The 21,725-nt window shown below is 39.1% G+C and overlaps 1 protein-coding gene across 1 annotated transcript in view; it reads left to right on the forward strand.

Moving 5' to 3' along the window:
- The first annotated feature begins 3,624 nt into the window (after positions 1 to 3,624).
- The window catches only part of bcar3 (BCAR3 adaptor protein, NSP family member), an 82,720-nt gene continuing 64,619 nt past the window's right edge, over positions 3,625 to 21,725 (forward strand). The window contains exons 1-2 of the mRNA XM_042416465.1: positions 3,625 to 4,278; positions 15,928 to 16,095. Of these exons, the coding sequence (XP_042272399.1) occupies positions 15,994 to 16,095 (102 nt within the window). The 5' untranslated portion in view covers positions 3,625 to 4,278; positions 15,928 to 15,993. The remainder of the gene's footprint in view (positions 4,279 to 15,927; positions 16,096 to 21,725) is intronic.

Here is a 21,725-nt window from a genome sequence, read left to right on the forward strand (position 1 = left end):
GCAGTTCTCAACTAAATATTTTTTTAAATCCTAAAAATGCAGCTGTATGCAGGAGAAGCTTCAAGAAGTTTTCATTTTACTTAGAACTTAGTAATTTAGTAATTGTAGTAGCATGCTTGACAAAAGTATCAAAAGTTGAGTTTGTTAAATTACCTGAGAATATAATAATAACAATAATAATAATAACAATAATAATAATAAAGTGAACGTAGAGACATTTTGTCCGTTCTGGGCTACTGTAGAAACATGGCAGTGCAACATGGCGGTCTCCATGGAAGGGAACCTGCTCCTTATGCAGAAATCAGTTGAATTCAGTTTGTTGCAAACTACAGCCTCAGGTGCCTACTAAATTCTACACACTGGTCCTTTAACCAGTAACCGTGTTAACTGGTAACTTTCAGCTGGATGCGTTGTGGTTGTCATAGTATGGGCAGATGTTGAAAAGCACGTAGGTGTCCTTCTTAACGTCAGCCAAGCAATTTTGGGTCCCCAAGTCCAGTCTGACTGACCATCTAAGTGGAAGGGTGGCCACTGGCTCCAGAAGCAGCTTCTTACAGCTGAAGCAGCTTCTTACGGCTGAAGATGAGAGTTCACTGGTGGAGTATTGTTTGTGCTCTGCAAGTCACGGCTTCCCACTGACAAGGTCTCAGGTTCTGACTCATGCTATGGCCATTTACAACTTTCACAATCCAGACAAAACAAAGACAATGCATGGCCAGACGTGGTGGATTTATTTCAGGGAGCAGAACCGCCTTTGTCTTGCCACCCAGACCTCAGACACCACTGATCATGGAAAGGAATCTGGCAAGAAGAGGGAGCCGATAGAGGACTTCAGGCTCCTCACTGCCACCCTGGAGGAGAAGGGCTTGAGGGAGAATGCTCCTGAGATCTACAGCTGTGCTGAGACAGGATTCAGTTGGACTCTAAGAAGAAGAAAGTTCCCCAAGAGACCAAACCAAACTTTTACAAAGGTAGGTCAAGATAACACAAGACCACATCACTGTCCTGGCCTGAAGGAAGGAGTACCTGATGCACTCCATGGGATGTCACCAGTGGGGGACCTAGATGGAGGGCTGTTGAAGAAGTGGTTTACAGAGAATTTCCTGAAGTTTGCAGTACATGAGGGCCTGCTGCTGCTGGTAATGGACAGACACCAGTCACAGGTGGATCCAGAGCTAGTGCATGCAGCAGAGAGGGAGGGGGTCTTCCTCCTGTCCCTACCACCACACACTCCCCACATCCTGCAGCTTCTGGATGTGACTTTCTTTGGATCCTTGAAGGAAGACCTCTCTGATTGTACAGGAGATCTGTCAGCTGTCAGCAACTTGTTCTCAGTCTCCTAGAGGAGTTTTCAAGGGTCCTGAGAGACTCCTACCAGAGGCTTAAGGATTGAAAGGTGGTCGTGGCTGGGTTCAGGGGGTGTGGCATCTATCCTATGAACCCAACGGCCATTGACTGGTCACAGGTCATTCCTTCTAGACTGCGGCTTGGGACCCCCACACAAGCTCCTCTAAGTCCATTATCACTTGATGCTACCCACCCATCTCAACATCCCCATTCCCCAGTTGCCCTGCCCAAGAATCCCCCTTCTAATCCCTACCTCACCCATCCTCTGGCTGCATGCAGTCACATAACTGCAGACCTGGCCCACCTCCTGGCCAAAACCAGCCAAAGCTGTAACACCGGCAAGGTCAGGAGGAATGTGCAGGTGGTGACGGCGCAGGAGATGTCAGATGTCATCAAACAGGTGGACCACCGTGCAGCAGGAATGGAAACCCAAGGTCATATCTGAAGAGACAAAGACTCCAGCACTGTGGCAACTTCCTCTACCCTGCCAAATGGCTTTCACTCCAGCCTTCGAGACCCCTCCAGCCACCAGCTGTGACCTTCCCTCAGCCCTCTCAGCCCCCTCTTCTCCCTCTTCTCCTTCTTCTGCCTCTCAAAGCCCCTCTGTGTTTACCCCAAGCATCACACAATCCCTCATGAGCCTTCCTGAGGGTCATCATTTAGTGGAAAGTAAAGCTTTCTTAATTGTTTTGATAGAGCAAGTATTTCTGTTTTGCATTTGCATTTCTATTTTGCAATGAGCACAGAGTAACTTTCCGTCCTCAGCAGATGAATGTGAAAACAGCCCTCCAGTGTCAAACTCCTCTGTAGGAACAATAAGAACATTATTTGAGTGGAGGAGACCTTTGATATAATATATGTAAAAGCATTAAACAGCATTTTTAACAGCTATAATAAAACAGTAAATGTGTTGAGACATGTCTAAGTCATATCTTTTTGTATGTGCAGCTTCCAACCTTTGGCAGGCCTCCACCACCCCTCCCATGCTGTCCAGCTCCTCCTCCTCCTCCTCCACTGCAAAATTCAGCATTTTACTTTCATGTGTTCTGTTTTTTTTTTCTCTCTGAGTATGCCACAGAGCTGCAAAGAGCCAAAAACCAGACAGGATGATTTTGTGGTGTGGACAGTGCAGACAGGCTTATCCTCCTCAGGTCCCAGAAGGATTTGGTGCTGTGGGTTCCAGTGTCACAACTGGCACAAACTTTCACACCATTTGTGTAAACTCAGAGATGGACCTGGACGAAGATCAGTTTTGGTGTTTTTGGTGTCTTGGTGTTTGGTTTTGTTTTAGTCTAATTTCTATTACATCTTATAATAAATTCAATTTCAGTTTGACTTGATTTGCTATACTCTTGTAAATGTAATGTTAATTGTATGTTAACATAAAAAAGTAAGATTCACAGTCACAATTATGAATGAATGAATTTTCTTTGTGTGGCCCAACTGCTAAAATGCTTTGAAATGTTTTTTGGGGAAAAAAAGTGTTTTATAGTGAATAGTCAGCTGAATAATTCAGCCACACGTTTCCTTTGTAAAAATGCATTATATACAGGATGTAGCGGTTATAACAGTTTTACACGTGAACATTTGGTGGTTTTTGTTTTTTTCATTTTGCATGAAAGTTTGAAGTGAGAGGAGCATTTCTCACAGGATCCAGCAGGTGATGGTATGTGCTGAAAAAAATCTAAATAAGGAGCCGAAGGAACATTATTACATAATGTGCAATGTACTGTACATACTGTATGTTTTGCAGTTCATATCGGCAGCAGAAAGGCACGTTTACGTCCAATTGACGCAGTTGCTTAAAAATACCACAGGGGGGCAGGGGTGCGCAAAAATGAAAAAGAGGGTCAGACTTAACAAAATATATTTTACATTTACACATGCAGATGACATATTTTTGTGGCAAAAACATTCAGCAACTAACCTAACACAACTGAGCTACGGTACTTTGTGTTAAATTGGGACTATATTGGAGACAAAATGTTCTTTGTTCCAGACGATTAGACAAAATACTTTTAATTATTTTGGTAATTAATGTAACGTTAACGCAGTAACGGTATTTTAGAGTTGCCATTTAAACTAGCGATAAATATTTTCCATCCTTTGTTTGATGCAACGTCTTGTGTTGTTTTAATGAAATGTTAAACACTAGAACAAGTAGCTAATTTGCAGTAACACCAAGTTAGTGCGTAACAGTTACCACCTGCAAACAATTCAGTGATAAGCAGCCTACAGACTCTATACTTCAATCTCACCTTGAAATAACTTTAAACACTTTAAAACACCTAATAAGAATTTTGTGCTTAAACATTATTGCATTATGGCATTTTCATTGTTTAGTTTCGTTTAAGGGACAATTACAAAATACCAGCAATGAGGAGGAGAGCATCAAGATCAATATTCAGATACAGCAGATATGATTCAAGAAGAAAAGAAGGCTCATAGATATGAGTGATGATATAAATTTTTTTACACAAAAGATTCCTCCTACAGGGCTTTCAAACTAATTAGCATTACCTCCTTGACTTGCACTTGTTTTTGTTCATTTTTGTTTGTCATTCTGCAAAAGTGCTTGAATGTGATGCGGACGAAGTTTTATCTCGGTTCGTGAAGGCAGCATCTCTCTCTCTCTCTCTCTCTCTCTCCCTCTCCCCCTCTCTCTCTCTGTCGGTGCTGACAGGTACTTCAGGATTGTGGTGTTTTGCAGAGCTCACCAGCTGAGGTGACGACAGCAAAAGTTGATGGTATTCTCTATCTGTGCTTCACCGGTTGAAACTTTGCAGTAACCAGAACAACGTGCAAAAAAGAGTCTCCTTTAATTAATGCTTTAACCGCGGGCTCCTCCATCAACTCTGCAAGAAATCCTCAGCAAGTGTGCAGACTGCATGCAGCAGTGCGCTGCACCGCCTGTGTGGCTGCACTTACAAGGTAGGCTTTTTGTTTCTTAAATAATGCACCCTGTATGATGTTTGATGGTTTCTTTGGAAAGAAACGCTGTATTGCTTTAAGCTATTTTTAAGGGTTATTGCACTCAAATCATCGCCTTCACCTGGCAGGACAGTGAACGTTTGTATCACTGATAGTCAGAGAACAATCTGATTGAGATCTGTCTTGAACAAAATTTGGTGCCCTTTGATTTCACAAATATGTTGTGACGCAAAAATGCAACATGGAACTGACTTCTTTAAATGCTTTTGTATTATTTTTAGTGAATCTTTTCACTTCAAGAACCACACTCTATATTATGGAGTTCTCTTTTGCAGTTATGATTCAGTATATTTGCACAAATCCCCTGAAATCATTAATGTGTGTCTCACTTTGTAACCTTCATGGAATCAAATAAGAGAGAAGTAAGGCAAAGGACTTTTTGTTCTCTGGGGGATCCCCTCTTCCCTGCTGCACCTTCTCCATAGCTTCCTCAGATAAACAGAGATGCTGCTAAGATGTTTGTAGGTCTACAGTATGTGCAGAGGCAAGGCAGCTGTAGGAATGCCCTTACCTCAGAGCTGAGTCATGCAAATTATACCTCCCTTCTTTCCCTCGTCTCCTGTCTTTGAGCAGCTATCACCAGTACGTACAGTAACTGAATCATCAATCCAGGTCGCATTGCATAAAATCTGAGTTATCAAATATTTCCTAATCGAATATTTCTTTAGTCATCAAATCTGCTAACTGGGGTGTTATATCAAATAACTCCTGAAGGATTTTTCTTCACAGAGTTCCTGAACGAGACTTTATTATGGCATGAGTGGAAGGATTAACCAAATGTAGCTGAAAATTTCATGCAAATTTGTTGAAAAACAATACTATATATATATATTTTTACCCCACTGATAGTTTCCCCCCATTTTTTATGACGTGAAGTGAAGAGGTGATTCCTTTTTATGGGGTAGCTTTGTGAAGCCGAAAGTTTTTGGCTTCCAGCTCTTGAAAATATTTTGGAGATTCAAACAGAGATGTGGATAAAACCCACCAAACAATGTTTTGGGACGAAATAAATCTTTATATTGATTTACCGTAAATATACTAATAACTGCCAGTCTAGTGATTTAAGTAATTTGAGAGTTAAAATACAGGAGATGGACTTGAACTGGAAAATGTATAATTTTATGGGGTTACATTATACTGCCAAAGTATTTTCCTGTTTCCCCCTGGGCTTGTAAAAGAAATACTAGACACTTGTATTTAAATAGCCAATAAAGCAGGGAAATTAGCCTCTGAGAGAACATTGAATCAGTTTGGGTCCAGAGAGAAACTTTAAATGAAATACAACCTCCTGGAGGCAAAGATCCAAACCAAATGAAGACTGCTGCTCTCGTGGTGCAGTGTGATAATAGCCCCTCTGCCTGCAGCAGAGGCACAGTGAAAGTCATCTTGCATTTCACACAAATAAGCTGTTTGTGTGCTGCTGTGTGGCTACTTAGCTGCAAGCCCAGCCATGTTTGATATCCACCTGTGTGCATATGAAAGAGAAGAAAAACAGAGATAACTTGATGAAGTTGTCAATTCTACGAACCCCTATAAAAGGCAGTGGTTTGGTCTTAACACACATGTGCACAAGTTCGCCAAACGCAGGCAGCTTTGATGTGTCTCTAACTCTTTATTAAACTCTCTGGGAAGACTTTATGGGATCAATGGATGGATAGACATAGGAAAGATGGAAGGAGGGACAAAAAGAGACATAAAAGGATGCTTAAAAGTGCTGAAATGGAGGTAGAAAAGTTAGGAGGTGAAGGCAAAGCACAGTGAGAGGTAAAGTTGTGAAAAGAAAAGGGCAGGGAAAGGGAGTATAATAGGAAGTTTGGAAAGGAAAACAAGAATTAAAGGATCATGTGAGGTAGCATGAGAGAGAAGAAGACAAATTTGGAGAATTAGGGGAAAGAAAGATGTTTTTCAACCCAAAGAGAACTGCCTCCTTGTTTTAAAATCAGTAGTTATTTACTAGTCTAACCTGATCCTCACTGATATATTCTCCTCTGTCATATTCCAGCTGCTTCTACTGTAACCTACAGGTAAACATATTCAGACAGCTTCAGACATGTTCTCAAGGCAAGCACTCAACCACAGGGAGAAAATGATATTCCACCTCTGTCAAATGTTAATATTCACACCTCAGAAATAGTTCAGGAAAGGTCAAGGGGCCTCTCGGGATCTGAGGTGTTCCTGCTTTAATGTAATGTAATGTAATGGGTGTTATTGGGTTTTACATGCTAGAGGTGTGATATTATGCTTTGATATTATGCTTTGTTTTGGATTTGTGGCTGAAAATCACTGCAGACTGCATGTTGAAGAATTCAGCTTTGCTTAATTTTCACTTGAATTTGAAAAAAATTTAGACATAACTTCACATCGCACAGCTGCATGCCATTTGTGGTGGCATCGTTTACGCTTCATTAACCAGTAACACGTGCTTTAGAGCTAGACCAGTACATTTGATGGGACGTCAGCCGACATTAGCTTGTTGCAGATATATTGGTATCAGTCTTTAAAGGATATGGCTGCTGCTTTTCTATATTTTTCATGTTGTCAGTAAATCTCATGTGCCAAACCAACAATGGACTGACTCACAAGTATTGTCTCCAAACCCTGATATACAGTATCTTATACCTCTGTGCTATAGACCCGTAGAGCCACACTGTGGTACTGGGTGACAAGTTCCTTCGCCACAAACATTTAGGCACGTTAGTTTGTTTAGAAATGGCTCCAAAGACTAATAACAGCGATCATATTTCAGTCTTCGAAGAGTAGTTTCTTGCACAGCAGACGCCATTGTGCATGTGTAGGAACGTGGTTCCTTTTGCAGAGCTTCGCTAGCTTGTTGTGCTACATATCACAACCTCTTGACTTTGTAGTATGCTGTACATTGTACATTTCTCAAAAAACATCAGTACAACCTTTATAAGTAGGATCAATTCATTGTTGGCTTGATTCTGCACATGAGATTTGTTGACAATAAGGAAATATCGGTCAAAATTCAGCAAAACCATGTTTAATGGATCCTTATCAAAAAGGTTTGCTTGTATTGTATGTTTATGTTTATTTCAAATAATAGAAGACTGCTGGCTGATGTATCATTACGCTCCCAAATATCAGAATCAATCTCAAAAATCAATTGTCAGGCAGGAGTATTGATGGTACTGTAATTCAGAGAAAGTGTCTCATCTTCCTTGCATGGTGTCCTTGATTTGTAAGAGCTGGAATTGGCTTGGTGGTGATGCTGATGTTATTTTTGCAGCTTAATTCAATTGGTTGCATTGTGTCAGTCTAATGTGATTGGCAAAACGAATGCCCTTGGACCAAAGAAGGCAGCCAAGTCAGCATTAGAGGGTGACTGAGTAAAAGGGAAATTGTCCTCTAATGCCGACTTGGCTGCTCTGGACTTTTAATTTTGTTGTTTGCTGTAGCTGCTTTGGTATTTGTTGAGGATCTGTCAAATAGCCAGGCCTGTTTAGATCATTCAGTAAGTGGGATGCTGGGATACGTTTATTTATATTCTATAATAAAATAGATGCTCTAGAGAAATGTGGTCATGGGAAACAGCTGAGGTCAAACCAACAGGAAGAGGAGAAGAGAAGAAGGTTGGATTGGGCTCGACAGGAAGACGAACCCTCCAGGGAGAACGCAGGGGGTTCAGTTTTCTGGTTGGCGAACTTGTTCACTGGATCTTGTGGGAATACGTTTCCTCAGCGCCGACTTCTTTTCTACTCATCAGTGCTGACCTCTTCTCTGCTCTCCCCTGCTGTCAACACTATCAGGAATGTGTACAAGCACGTCCTTTCCATTGTAAACAGAGAAAAAAATGCCAGAGCTGTAAAAAGGAGACCCCCAGAAGTTACACATGATGAAACCTTTCTCTTTGGTCAGTTGGTGACATCCCTGCTGATTTTTTTTTTTCCAATCCAGAAAAGGAAATCTAATCTCGCTAAAGGAGATGCAGCTAAAGCATTTTTCCCTTTTTTTTTTTTTCTCCTAGCAAATAGTTTCTAACTCCCTTAAACTGCTTTCCTTCCACTGAGTCTTCAAATTGAATGCAAGTGTTCATTTGTGTGTCTGGAAATGTTCTCTGATCTTTCAAGAGATTTAAACCAGCCATGTGGAGCCCTTTGGAAATGTTACAAGCTAAACCGCTCACAATATCAACGCCATAAAATGACACACAGCTGTTCAATAGTCTGTGCTGCTCAGTTGTTACATGTATCATCTGGCTGAAAGATGCAGTGAAAGGTCCTGATATCTGTGTACAGTAGTATAGGCCGGAGCTGTAGGCAGACAGGGTGTGGCCGACGCAGGTTTCATTGGCATCTCTTGCTGCACGAGCTTCTGTATTCACCCCTGTCGTTAAGGCTGCAAGACTTGATAGAACATTTTAATGAGAATCATATGGAGGAAAGTCTTACTGAGACCTTTTCTCCTCTGTGATAACTCCTTAAATGAGTGAAAGTGAAACAGGGCAACTTGGCACACGGATGGTGGCTAACGAGACATCAGTAATTGCACACAGAGCGCTCGTATTTACCAGGATAGTAAAGTAGAAATGCAGTGATTAGTTGATAAATCAGTATCGGCAACTATTTTGATTGTGGATAAGTGTTTTAGTCATTTTTTTAAAGGCAGAAATGCCAAAAATTTGCTGGTTGCAGCTTCTCGAATGTGAAGATTTGAAGCTTCTTTATGTCATACATGACAGTAAACTGAATATCTGACTGATTTTGGACTGTTGATCGGACCTTTGAAGACGTCACCATGAGCTCTAAGGAATTATAATTGGCATTTTTCACTATTTTGGACAATTTATTGACAGAACAATTCATCAATTCAATAATGGTTATTTGCAGCCTTACTTTACACCAAAGAGGTAAAAAAGGACTGATGTTGTTGGGTTCATGTTTTCCCTAAATGCAGATGTTACTGCTGTTTCTAGGAGACTGTTTATAAGTCACATCAAGTGCATGGCGAAATATCCACACCTAAACCGGGAATCATCCTTTGGCAAACAACACAAATTTAATGGCCCGTTAGGTTTAGGACTCTGTTTCCCTCTAACAGTTCCAGTTTATGATTGATGGTTGATAAGATAGGTGTACAGTACGTGAGAGAATTCTTGCCAAGTGCAGCTTCAGTACACCATGTCAGTTTCTGCCTATCTGTTTTTGGCTGCTGAACAATCTGATCTCATCCCAACTAACAAGACTAGGTCAAAACCAAGTATATGACTGGACTGCGTATGGAACGGATACAGGAAGTGGTGGCATTCGGCCATACTTTCATCACTCAGTCATGTGGCATTTGGTCAACCAATGGTGTAATTTCATCACTCAGTGACTCAGTCAGTCAGTCAGTCACAGACATTGGCCCAGCTGTTGCGGTCCAGCCAAAAAGTGCAACATGGGGCTGAAAATGCAGTATAGATAATGTGTTTAAAGATATTTGAGTCAAAACAGCCCATTGAAAAATATGGTAAAAAAAATATACATATTAGTTTTTAGGTATCAACCTCAGTTTAAACCTTTCTTATGTATTGTCATGTCTCCTTGATATTATTATTTCATATTATCTGCTTACACAAAAATGAATCATCTTCATGTTGCTTTTATTACTGTTTTTACTTTAAGTATAGTGCAACAGTCATTTGTTTCAATGCATGTTTCTGGAATAAATGGGCAAAATATAAATGGTACTGGGTGGATATAAGTTGATGGATGGATACTGGGCAGTGCAAGTGCAAGGTTAAGACTGGCTATTTAAGTGTGTATATTTGCAACATCAGCATAATGTGTATCTAGCATACCATAATGCCAAATAGCCAATGAGGCCAATGAGTCTTTATGCATGGATCTGTATGCGTGTGCATACTGTCAACGTGTGTGTAAACGTGTGCTTGGCACACTAACATGAGTAATGCTGCTTTTACGATGAGGTGACACACACAAGCAGCTGCAGAACGAATACACACACACACACACACACACACACACACACACACACACGCAGTTAATGTGCTGTAAAGTTAGATCCGTATTCCCGCTTGAACCCTGAAAACAGGACAGATTTTGTTTCTGGGAAGTACATTTAAAACATTTAAGGTGGAAATTAGACAATACAGAGCATTTTACAACACAAATTAAATTCCTGCAGCCATATTGGATGTCAAGTGTTTAATTCTGCTGGATTTGCCAAAAACAAACATATCTGTCTGGTTATTAGTTTCTGAATCACAGTATACAGGATATCAGTATTGTGACAGAAAATTACATGTACCATGATAACAGATTTTGTTTATATCTCCCACCACTAGTCATTATGCAACTAAGTGATATGCCTGCAAATCCTTATACATTTTAATAAACAGATGTTAATCATAAATAAGAAATTGTTGTTGAAATTCTCTTTGTATGTTTGGGAATTGTTAGTGTGATGAATCAAATCTAGTTCACTTCGTGCAACTTGGGAGAAGGATACAACAGCACTGATTGATTGTTTTCTGGTAAGGACCTTCAGAATGAGCAGTAACAGTAACTTTCCATTCAAATAACATATGCAACAGTTAAGAAATCATTTCCAGTTTATCTATTCTAACATTTTGATTTCCCACAAAATAAATGAAAACAGGTTACAAATACAGTGCTGAAAGATCATGTTTTTAATATTCCTGACTATTTAAGAGTTGGATTTACAGCTCATAAATGTTGGAAGCTGGTTTGTTTTGAGGGAAGATGCAGAACAAAGGCATGAGGGTAAAACATGTAACTGCATGACGATTGGTTGTTGTAGTTTTGTTAGTGGACATCTCTTGAGTATCACTATTTCATTTACCAAATTTAGCTGCATGAGCAAAATTAGTCTTTGACTCCTAATGTTGTTATCTGTGGATTTATGGTTTATTGTCTGGATCTACTGTAGGTCATCACCTTTCAAAGGACTCCTATTGTCAATGTAGGTAATTTTTCACTTTTATCATTCATCTACTGTAGGCCATGGTCATCTGTTTGACATACTACATCATATATGAGTCCAGGCAGAACGAAAAGGCAGTGAAGGCTCCTTCAGATGTCTGGTGTATGTGTACTGTACCGTATATGTATTTTATATAAGCTTATTGCTGATGGGACACAGAGGTCATTCATTCTTCTGAACGACCTCCATCCCCCCATTAGCTTAAACTGGAAATGGTGTTGGACACCAAGGGGTCCATATACTGTATGAAAGACTCCTCTTCTCTAATCTACATGATGACATGCTTATAGATTAGATTGATATGATTGAAAGAGGGGGCTGCTGTATGTGTGTGTGTGTGTGTTACAACTGCTAGATGGATCCTGTAGAGTGGTTGGATGAGGTGGGGTCTAATAACCTTTGGTGACAGTCAGTGACATCATGTACATCTCCGTGACATCACTTAACGTGATTGGGTGGGGTTGGAGGGGGATAACTGCACATGCTCAGTCACTGCCTCTTTGCCTGACAAGGTTTTTGTGTCCTGTCACACACAGAGATACTGACACACACATGCACAATAAAACGTAATGACAGTACAACCCCCTACATGCATGTGTGCTCCGCCCCATATATAACACAACACAAAAGACAGTAACACTGACAACACACGTACAGTACAATAATACCACCTGACAGCTCACACAGTAGGAATTTGGTTCCTATTGATCCAAAATGAATTTATTTCCATATAAATCAGATTTTCCATTCTTCAGGGTTGCAGAATATGAGTCAGCATTTCAGGAGAATATCAAATATCTATAATGCAAATTTTCTAAATCAGTTGATTAGCTTGTCTTCACTTCTTTGTGCTTTTGCAGCCACTTTTATGTCTTCCAAGCAAAGCTGCAAAGTTTTTGTTGGTGTGAATGAGTTAAAATTAGATCTAATGTGAAGTAGGGGTGGGCAATATGACGATATATACCTTGATACAATATAAATGTGTTTATCAAGGCAGTTAATGTTTCTGGTTGTATGAGTTATTTTGGGGAGTGTTAAAAATCAATGAGAAGAACTGGTTTATAGAAATATTGAATTTTGATTAGAGTTTTGCATTATTCAGTGTTTGTTTGGTGTTTACTTTGCTGAATTAGCCAAAAACAGACATACTGTACTTTTCAGGTAATTTTAATCATTAACAGTTTTACAACTGAATTTTACGAAAATGTATGTTATCATAATGTACTATCATATAAAATTTGATATGCCGTGATAGTGGATTTTATCCACATCCACCCCTAATGTGCAGTGGCTTAATATGAACATATAATGATAGTAGTTAAAAATTAACAATTGTTCTTCTGATGCCTGAAAATAACACTTTGATATCTGTGTTTTGTATTTTTCTCCTCAGCGACCATAATAACAAAAATGACTAAGACACCTTTGCTTGGTTGGGAGAGAAGTATAGCCTTTTTTCTTTTTTAAAGGTATAATGTGTAAGAATTGACCAGAATTTTAGTTTAAAACATTCCCAAAATTAACTAAAATTATCAACAAAATGTGAAGAAATAACAGTTTTGGAGTTATGTCAAAGAACTATATGTATTGTGTTGCAGACATATCTACTAAAGTTAGCACGCTAACCAGCTAGCTCTGGCCCCGTCTGGCCTGTACTGTCTTGTAACACCACTTTGTACTCCAGGTGTGATAGTGAGTCACTGTAGGGTCCAGTATGCCCGCAGTCCAACATGAGAGGACGAAAAGGTAGCGCTGTCCTGAGCCACTGGCAGTAATGGTGGAGCCAGGCTGCTTAAGTGCAAGGAGGATAACTTATTGTCACAACTGCTTACTTTTTGGAGCTCTTAAGAAAATGATAATCTAACTGTTTGTAAGTACTCTCCAGTTACCAATGAAGCTGAATTATCCAGATACAAAAATAAAGGACATGAACAAGCTGCCTCCATGTCATTTATATACAATAAAAACAATAAAGGACCAATTATGCTTCCTTGAGGGACACCACAGGTAAGGTTTTTGGGCTCTGAGAGCGTACTTCCTACATCTACCATTTGGACTCTACCAGAAAGATATGATTGTATTAATTTTAAGGCCTCCCTATTGAAACCTATTGCCTTTAGTTTATACAGCAATATCTGGTGATCCACTGTGTCAAATGCTTTTTTGTAGGTCAAGCATTGCCGTTCCACAACACTTGCCACTGTCAATTTCCTTTTTAATGAGGTCGGTTCGATAAATCATGCAAGTCTCAGTTGAGTAAAACTGTCTAAAACCTGACTGAAAATCATAAAAGTATTAATAATATATAATGTATGAAACTGGTTAACATATTTAAAAATCTGTTCGTAAAGGGCTTTTACTTAAAACACTTATGGCCTGTAATTACTTTGTTCAACCTTATTACATTTTTATATAGAGCAGTAACTCTGTCCTTTTTAAATTCCTGAGGGGAATTTTGATTGGGAGATTGAAAGATTTATAACGTGTGTGACAGAGGAAGCAATAACCTCTGCAGCATCTCTCAGGAACTTAGCTGGGATGGCATCCAAGCCAGTGACTCTGTAAGTATCCAAGCCCTTGAGCATTTTAGTGATCTGGGTAAAAGAAAACTGCTCTTCCCTCGATCCCTTTGGATCAGGGATGGCATGCAATTAATGAAAAATGATGCTGTGTGGCAGAAAAATGGCTGCGTTACCATTTGTGAGTTCTGTGACATTTTATGATTTACACCTACCTTAGGGGCATGTGTGTAACTGTATAGTTTTACTTAAGAGTTATGTTGTAACTTATCCCTGTGGTGAAACCGCTTTCTGATCTGTGCAGCTCTTTGTAATTTACTGCCAGCTCTAATGTCTCCGTAGCATTTTGATATCTTGACAACGCCATAGCGCAGATTCACTGTAAACATTAAGCTATACTCAGTGAGTGATGATGGTGGTGGTGAGAGGTGATATGCTGCCTCTTATTTGTTTGGATCAGGTGGCCATTTCTTACATATTGAACCTTTAAGGACCACATGCAAAATATCTATTTGAATACATCACCTTGGGCTTTAGGAAATTACTACAAATATACTTTACATTGTTGATTTATCTTGACATGGCACTGTCATCATTCATTATTTTATTGCCTTGTCTTTGTGTGTCTGTGTGTTATGTTGCCATAGAGACAACTTAGTGCTTCTTGGTAACATGATTTGTGGTAGTAATCAGCAGGGGTGTTCAGGTGATATCAGCTCTTATTCCCAGTACAACAGTTCCAGTGTTTGCTGTTTAATGTTTTGTGGCTCTATCTCGACTGGCGCTGCAGATACGGACGCTGAGTTTGATTCTCTGTGTCAGTATCAGTCTCCCGTTGACTCTGAGACATCATCACCCAGAGGTGTTTAAAGCATTAAAGGGTCTGTGTAGTGTTGCTGCTGACTGCTCATTAGACTGATAAAGAATAAACTTGGCTACAGAAGTTGCCTTGGTATGGGAAATAAATCACCCATTTAGTAAATATGCTGCCCAGAAGCACAAATACAGGAACCCAAATTGAAAAATAACAAATCACAGTCATTATCAATCATAAATCAGTAGCTTCTATTTTTATTTTATTTTTAGGAAATTAACAGTTATTAGTGGTACGAATTTAAAGAATAGTTGGTATAAGAACATTCTGACAAAACTCGATTGAAACGTCACATATTTAGCAGTTGATGAGCTAATTAAATTAAATTCAGTTGAACTTTATTTAACCCTTTTATGTAAGGGCGATTATATGCAGCAGCAACCACGGCAACCGATACATGCACAATAGGTAGAAGGAAAAAAAATTCACTGCTAATCACAAAGCAAATCAAATACTAGAAGCTTACAAAATGTACTTTACTAAAGGTCGCCAAACTTTAAAAGACAGTTCCTTTGTGGTTGATGTAGTGTATACTGAATTTTCCCAAGCCACTATACATCCCCATCTCCCTCAGGTGCTTTTTGAAATGTTATCTTTTTCAGATTTCTAGGGCTGCAGAGGTAACTTTTTTTGTTGGTTTGTTTTGGTTTTTACTTGGTTTAACAGTGGAAATACCTGGTTTTATAGAGTACTTAGTAGGGCTGGAGTCTACTCTGTGTTGAAAGTCATTGCAAAAATGTGAAACAGCATAACTCAAAATTATTTATACTCACCATTGGAATCGATAAAACGAACACTCGTTCATCTTAAAATCATTTCACACAGCTGTAAACTCTATGTGTGAATATGTCTTACACTCTGGTACAAGAGGAGTACAGTTTATGTTCAACTTTATATAGTATCATGTTATGTCTTGTGCTGGCTGAACTGGCTTAAATATTTTCAGTGAAACCTCCCACATTTTGTCCGTGACTGTATTTCTCACTTTCTCTATCCAGGCCGCCCTAATTGGATGAACATTTCATATCATTTATGGCTTTGCGAAACCCCAACTAATAGTAAACTGTCAGATTCCTGAGCCATTACTAATGAGGTTACTGAGCAGAGAGGAGATGAGTGATCTAAGTTTTGGATTTCACATCGTTTAGTTGTGTCGACATTTTGTTAATTAGTTCGGATGGTTATCGTTTAGACTAATCAGTTGATCTGCTATTTCTTTTCCATTTTCAGGTTCCATCTGAAGAAAGAAAGTGTGTGTCATAGTGTGTGCGTGTCTGTGTACATGTCTGTGTGTTTATGTGTGTCACCATGAAGCATCAGTCTATCTCGCGATGGCTGAGCCAGCTGGGACTGCCACAATACTGCACAGCGCTGGAGCAGGAATACGATGGCGTAGAGGTAACGCAAACCCACGTACATTTCCAAACCAACAAACTCCACCACAATCTAATGATTCATTTACATAACTTTGTATTTATTGTCAATATATCGTAAATAAATGTCTCAAAACACATTTCCCTGTTCCTGAAAAAACCCTTGAGTTAGCAGTAGACTAAACACAACTACAAGTTATCGGGACAAATCCCCAGATGTTCTGAGAAAATGTGGATGAAGAAAGTAAATAGAAAAAGTCAGCTGTCCTCTCTGTAATGCAATTTAGCAAGGTACATAAACTATTGAAGTTACTGTTTAGTGTAGTCTGTTAACGCTTATAAACTTAGTACTTCATTTACTCAAACAGACTGACAGCCTCCATATTGGATTTAGAGCAGCTGGGTCAGATATGGTGGGAAATGTGTTTTTTGTTCACCACAAATAGTCACTAGGGACCCATTTCACCAAATTTGTAACATGCAAGCTGTGACTCGCAATATGAGATAATTTCTTCTCATTCATTTTGACACATTTAACTAATAAAAAGAAATACTGTTCCCATGCATGAGCATGTGAGCTCACAAACCGCTGTCATGAAACGGGACCTAGCTTCACGAATCCATCTTAAAGGAATAGTTCAACATTTTGGGAATTATTTTAGTAAATTTTCTTACTTTGATACAACTTCCTGATGCCTTGTTTTTACTGTGAGGTCGCCAGGCAACCAGCAGAGAGAAATAGTCAGGCACATAATCCCCCATAACATTGCAATTTTTACACATTTTTACACTTTTGTTGTTATACGGAATGAACAAGATATAATTTGTCAATTAGATTAGAATTTTAGAGGTGCTGGTTTGTGGATTTTGTTACCTTTGGACAGAGCCAGGCTAGCTGTTAGCCCTGTCTCCACTCTTTGTGCTAAGCTAAGCTAACCAGCTAGTGGCTGTAGCATCATTTTAATACAGACATGAGACTGATCTTGTCATCTAACTCTCTGCAAGAAAGCAAATAACATTTTTTTCCCAAAAAGTCAAACTATTTTTTTTTTAAATCATAGTTTTAAGGTTTTAAGTTTATGATTAAAGATTTTACGTGAATTTAGCCCATCAGTTTGAAGTGGGAGTGAATAGCTACTTGAGCAAGGTACTGTTGATCTAAAATAAAGCAGAATTCGGAATCTGCATGATGCATGTTTCTGAATTACTGCGTTAAATTTGGCGTTTTTCAGAACAATACACAGGTGTAAGAATAAAGGTTTTTAATAGTACTTCCCAGAGAGAATTAAACATACAGATAATTATGCTTTATACCGAGTTGCCACAATACATTTTTTTAAACAATACATACAGTTTTAAAAATGCCATCACATAGGGCTGGGCGATATGGACAAAATCAAATATCACAACATTTTTGACCAAATACCTCAATATCAATATTGCGACAATATTGTGGGGATGACTATTGGTGCTTTCACAAAATATTTACACAATAAGATTTCTGATAAATAATTATCAGTAATGTGGATATAATGACTAAGTGGGTAAAGGCAAATAGTTCAGAGAATTACATCACTTTACTGTAATGAACCTACAACACCAGGAAAGACAACGTTCGCCATATCGCAATATTACAATATCCACAATCTAAGATGATATCTAGTCCCATATCACGATATTGATATAATATCGATATATCGCCCAGCGTACTGCACATATACAGTTGTACATCATAGAGGAGAATATTTTTAGACTGGCAGAGTCAACAGGAAGATCAGTTTTTACTAAGAGTGTAAACTGTGATTGTTTCCCAAAGCAGCCTAATAAAGCAGCCAATAAAACTTAATCACGGTCCCATTAGACTGAATGGACAGTGATTTGGAGGCTGCTCTAACAGCCATTAACCAAATTCATTCTGAACCTTACACAGCCATTGGCTAAAATACGAGATTGATCAGCCAATAAGACACAAATTAGTCTATTACCTCCCGCTGATGTTTAGCCCTTAATGCACTGGTGTTATTAGTAAAGACATAATGAGCAGAGCTAATAAAAAAAGAAGGTGAGAGTCGCAGGGAGAGACACTGAAAACACGGAAAGACAAGGAAAAGAAAGTGTTGTTCCAATCTCATTTAACTGTTGTGAAGTTTTACATTAAAGTTGCTGTGTGAAATTCCTCTGATGAAATTACTGTCTGAGCTTAACTACAAATGTAATATTTAAACGTGTACTTAATTGAAGGTCTCTGTAGTTGATCTAAAATACCAGCATAGAAATTTCTGGTGGCAAAAAATCACCATCTGACCTCATTATATTTAAAAACAGATATTATATATTGTACCGTCATGATTTAGCATTTCTCCCTTCTTCTCTGGTGACTTTTTTAACCACTGCGTACAGAGTAATTGCAGTAATAGGGAGCATAAGGACCAGGACAGGAGTCATGTATTCAACAAATGTGAATATGTTTTTCCTCCTCAACCATCCTCCATGCATAACGAGTTCAGCACAGCGTTGCTAACCTTTCTCTGGCTATTATAACAACAATATCCAGCTCAGTGCATCTTAGACATTCAGGCTACTTGTTAACACAACACTTTGTGTTGTGTTAACTGTGATAAAACCAACTCAGCCAACATCATCAACACTGACAATGGGTAAAGGCATGTAAAGACCAAAAGGCAACTCTTTTATAATTTTCACAATTGAGTTGTAGATTTTTACGCATTAGCTTCAAAATATATACGAAATACTTAAATGTATCATCGGCAAGTCAGGAAAGCACTAAACCAATTGTGTATTTCATCCTCATGTTTAAATGTGTAACCTCCTATGCACAGATGGACTTTCCCACCAGCGATCATTCCCAAAAACCACAGTGTCATTTGGATAAATAGAGGGCATGTATGGGACTAATTGAGTAAGACTGAATTCACACATAAAAGTAACCAAAAGTACGTGATTTATAATGTTCTGTTATATGTGACCCAGTTCCTTTTTTCTAAGGATAATGTGAACAGTGGAATAATTTTAAATCAGGATGTAAAAACCAAAACAATTAGCTATAAGGGGCTAAAAGGCATCACAGTTCCCCAGATCCAAGTTTACAAACTCATTTGATTCAATTTTAATGAGAAATATTGATTCATGCAGGTTTTTAAAAAAAAAAAAAATCCAGATTGCAGTTATTCTTTAGGTCTTTAATGCCCACTGCTGTCCATACGACTCCACTCTGTCTTTTCATTCACGAGCAACTTCACTGCTGCAACACCATTCACGAGGGCAAAATCAACACCCACAACTGCTATAACAACTCTCCACAGGACTGGTATGAGAGTTCATATTGTTGTTCAGCTCTGCATGATCTGGATAAAGATAACATGTCAACTTGCTGTTGGGCTCAAAGGGAGATGAGAAAAGATAGAGCGAGGGGGGGGGAGGTAGATTCAGAGATAGATTAGGCTTGTGATATGCCAGCGATGTCTCACAAACACACACACACACACACACAAACACAGGCAGATGTGTCAACATCAGCAGAACTAATGTAGCGTTGTCTTTTTTAACCTACTAACATGTTATTACTGAGCTGTCTAGGCATGTTGACCACAATGACCGGCTTGTGTGTGTCTGTGCATGTGCGTGTGTGTGTGTGTGTGTGTGTGTGTGTGTGTGTATGTGTGTGTGTGTGTGTGCGCCTGTACATTTGCAGTGGTTGTGGTTTTCAAACATGTTTGCCTTATGTATGTTTGTCTGAATTTGTTTATTAGTTCATTTTTGAAACTGTTGCTTTTCTGTTGCTTTTGTGTGTGTGTGTGTGTGTGTGTGTGTGTGTGTGTGTGTGTGTGTGTGTGTGTGTGTGTGTGTAGGTGACTTTGTGTGTTTGTGTGCATGCATGTGTGCAGTTGGCTGCATTGGTATGCAGGTATGTGTGTGTGGTTGTGGATCTGGGTATAACTTCTAACTTGCTCTATGAGTTGAGAATTGATTGTGCACTGTTTTCATGCGAGTGTGTGTGTGTGTGTGTGTGTGTATGTGTGTGTGTGTATTTATGAGTTTGCACACTGCATGTGTGTGTAGTCTAAATAAAGCAGTGTTTGTGATGAACTGAGAGAATGGTCATATTGTTAAGGAACCAAAACAACAAGGCCTTGGTTTGAGCTGGGAGCGTCCTGTGATGACACAGTGTGTGTCATTTACATGTGTGCCTGTGTGTGTGTGTGTGTGTGTGTGTGTGTGTGTGTGTGTGTGTGTGTGTGTGTGTGTGTGTGTGTGTGTGTGTGTGTGTGTGTGTGTTGTTCCAATCCTGTACAAGGTTGTTTTCTGGTTCAAAGACCTTGTGTGGCTCTCCCTCACTGGGCTGTTTCAGGGGTCGTTTACATTAATACCACAGTGAGGGTTGAAGTGAGGCAGGGTGTGTTTGTTTGTGTGTTTAAGACAACGCTGTAATGACAGGAGCAGGATGAGGGGAGGAGATGGCACACTTTTGGAAGACAGGAGGTCACCAATAGTCAAGTTTTTCTTTTGCTCCGCTGGAGCCACCGACCTGTCTAGACAGAGTGAGCGTTTCTTGACGTCCACTAAGCGCAAGGTATCTTCCCTGTATGACAATCTAACTCAACTCATGGAGTTGATTACAGTTTCATATAAGCTGCATGCTAGAGGTTCAACATCAAAGTCATCTTTAAATTGTATTTTTGTTCACCTCAAACATAGTCGTAGTAAACAGTTCAACCCCTAGCACCTGAGAAACACGTTTACTGTAACAAACCTCCTTTCCAGTGTCATACATCAGCCAATCTGGTCTTGACTTGAGTCTTGATTCTTTTCAGTTTCTCTATCCTTTTTATTCACAGAGCATAAATATTATTATTTTCAATCCCTTTCTAGATGAGTGTTGAAGGCACATGCAAAATCATGAAATGTGAAAAAAAGAGGAGGAAAGGAGGACAGGGAATGTTAAAGATGATACATGAGTGTCTGTCACTGTTAAAGTGTCTCAGTAAGATGAACTCCTAATGTTGGTTGAAATCAGTGTTGAGACCCTGTTGAGCTTAATGTCAAAGTTAAGTTCGTAGTTCTAGGTCATGAGGCTAAATTTCATCTGACATGACCATAATGTTAAAGGAAATCTGTATTGGAGCGGCAACAATTAGCTAATTAATTGATTAGTCAATCAACAAAATACTAATTGGCAATTATTTTGATAATCTAATAATCATTTTAGTCACTTTTTTTAAGCATAAATACAAGAAATGATCTGATTTTCTTTGTCATACATGACAGACTGAATATTTGGGGTCTTGGACCAAAATGATTAATTGAGAAAATAATTGGCAGATTAATCGATAATGAATATAAACATTAGTTGCAGCCCTATACCTGTACACAGTAAGTGTGTTGTTTCTAATAATAAGATCCTGCAGTTATGATAGCAAAGAACCTAAAAAAAAAAACTCCATGAAAGACTAAATAGAGAGCAACGAAAACACCACACGGTACCACTTTTTTCTGCAATTGTTTGCCAACTCACGAGAAAAATGTCCCTTTTTAGATTGTAAGATATGACTTCTCTTGCCAGCTGTTTGTTTAATCTGTTAGCTCTTTGCTGTACAATATTTCATCGTGGGCAGGAACAACTTCTGTGAGAATGTG

The sequence above is a fragment of the Thunnus maccoyii genome, chromosome 7, assembly GCF_910596095.1.
Source record: "Thunnus maccoyii chromosome 7, fThuMac1.1, whole genome shotgun sequence".
Classification (NCBI taxonomy): Eukaryota; Metazoa; Chordata; class Actinopteri; order Scombriformes; family Scombridae; genus Thunnus; species Thunnus maccoyii.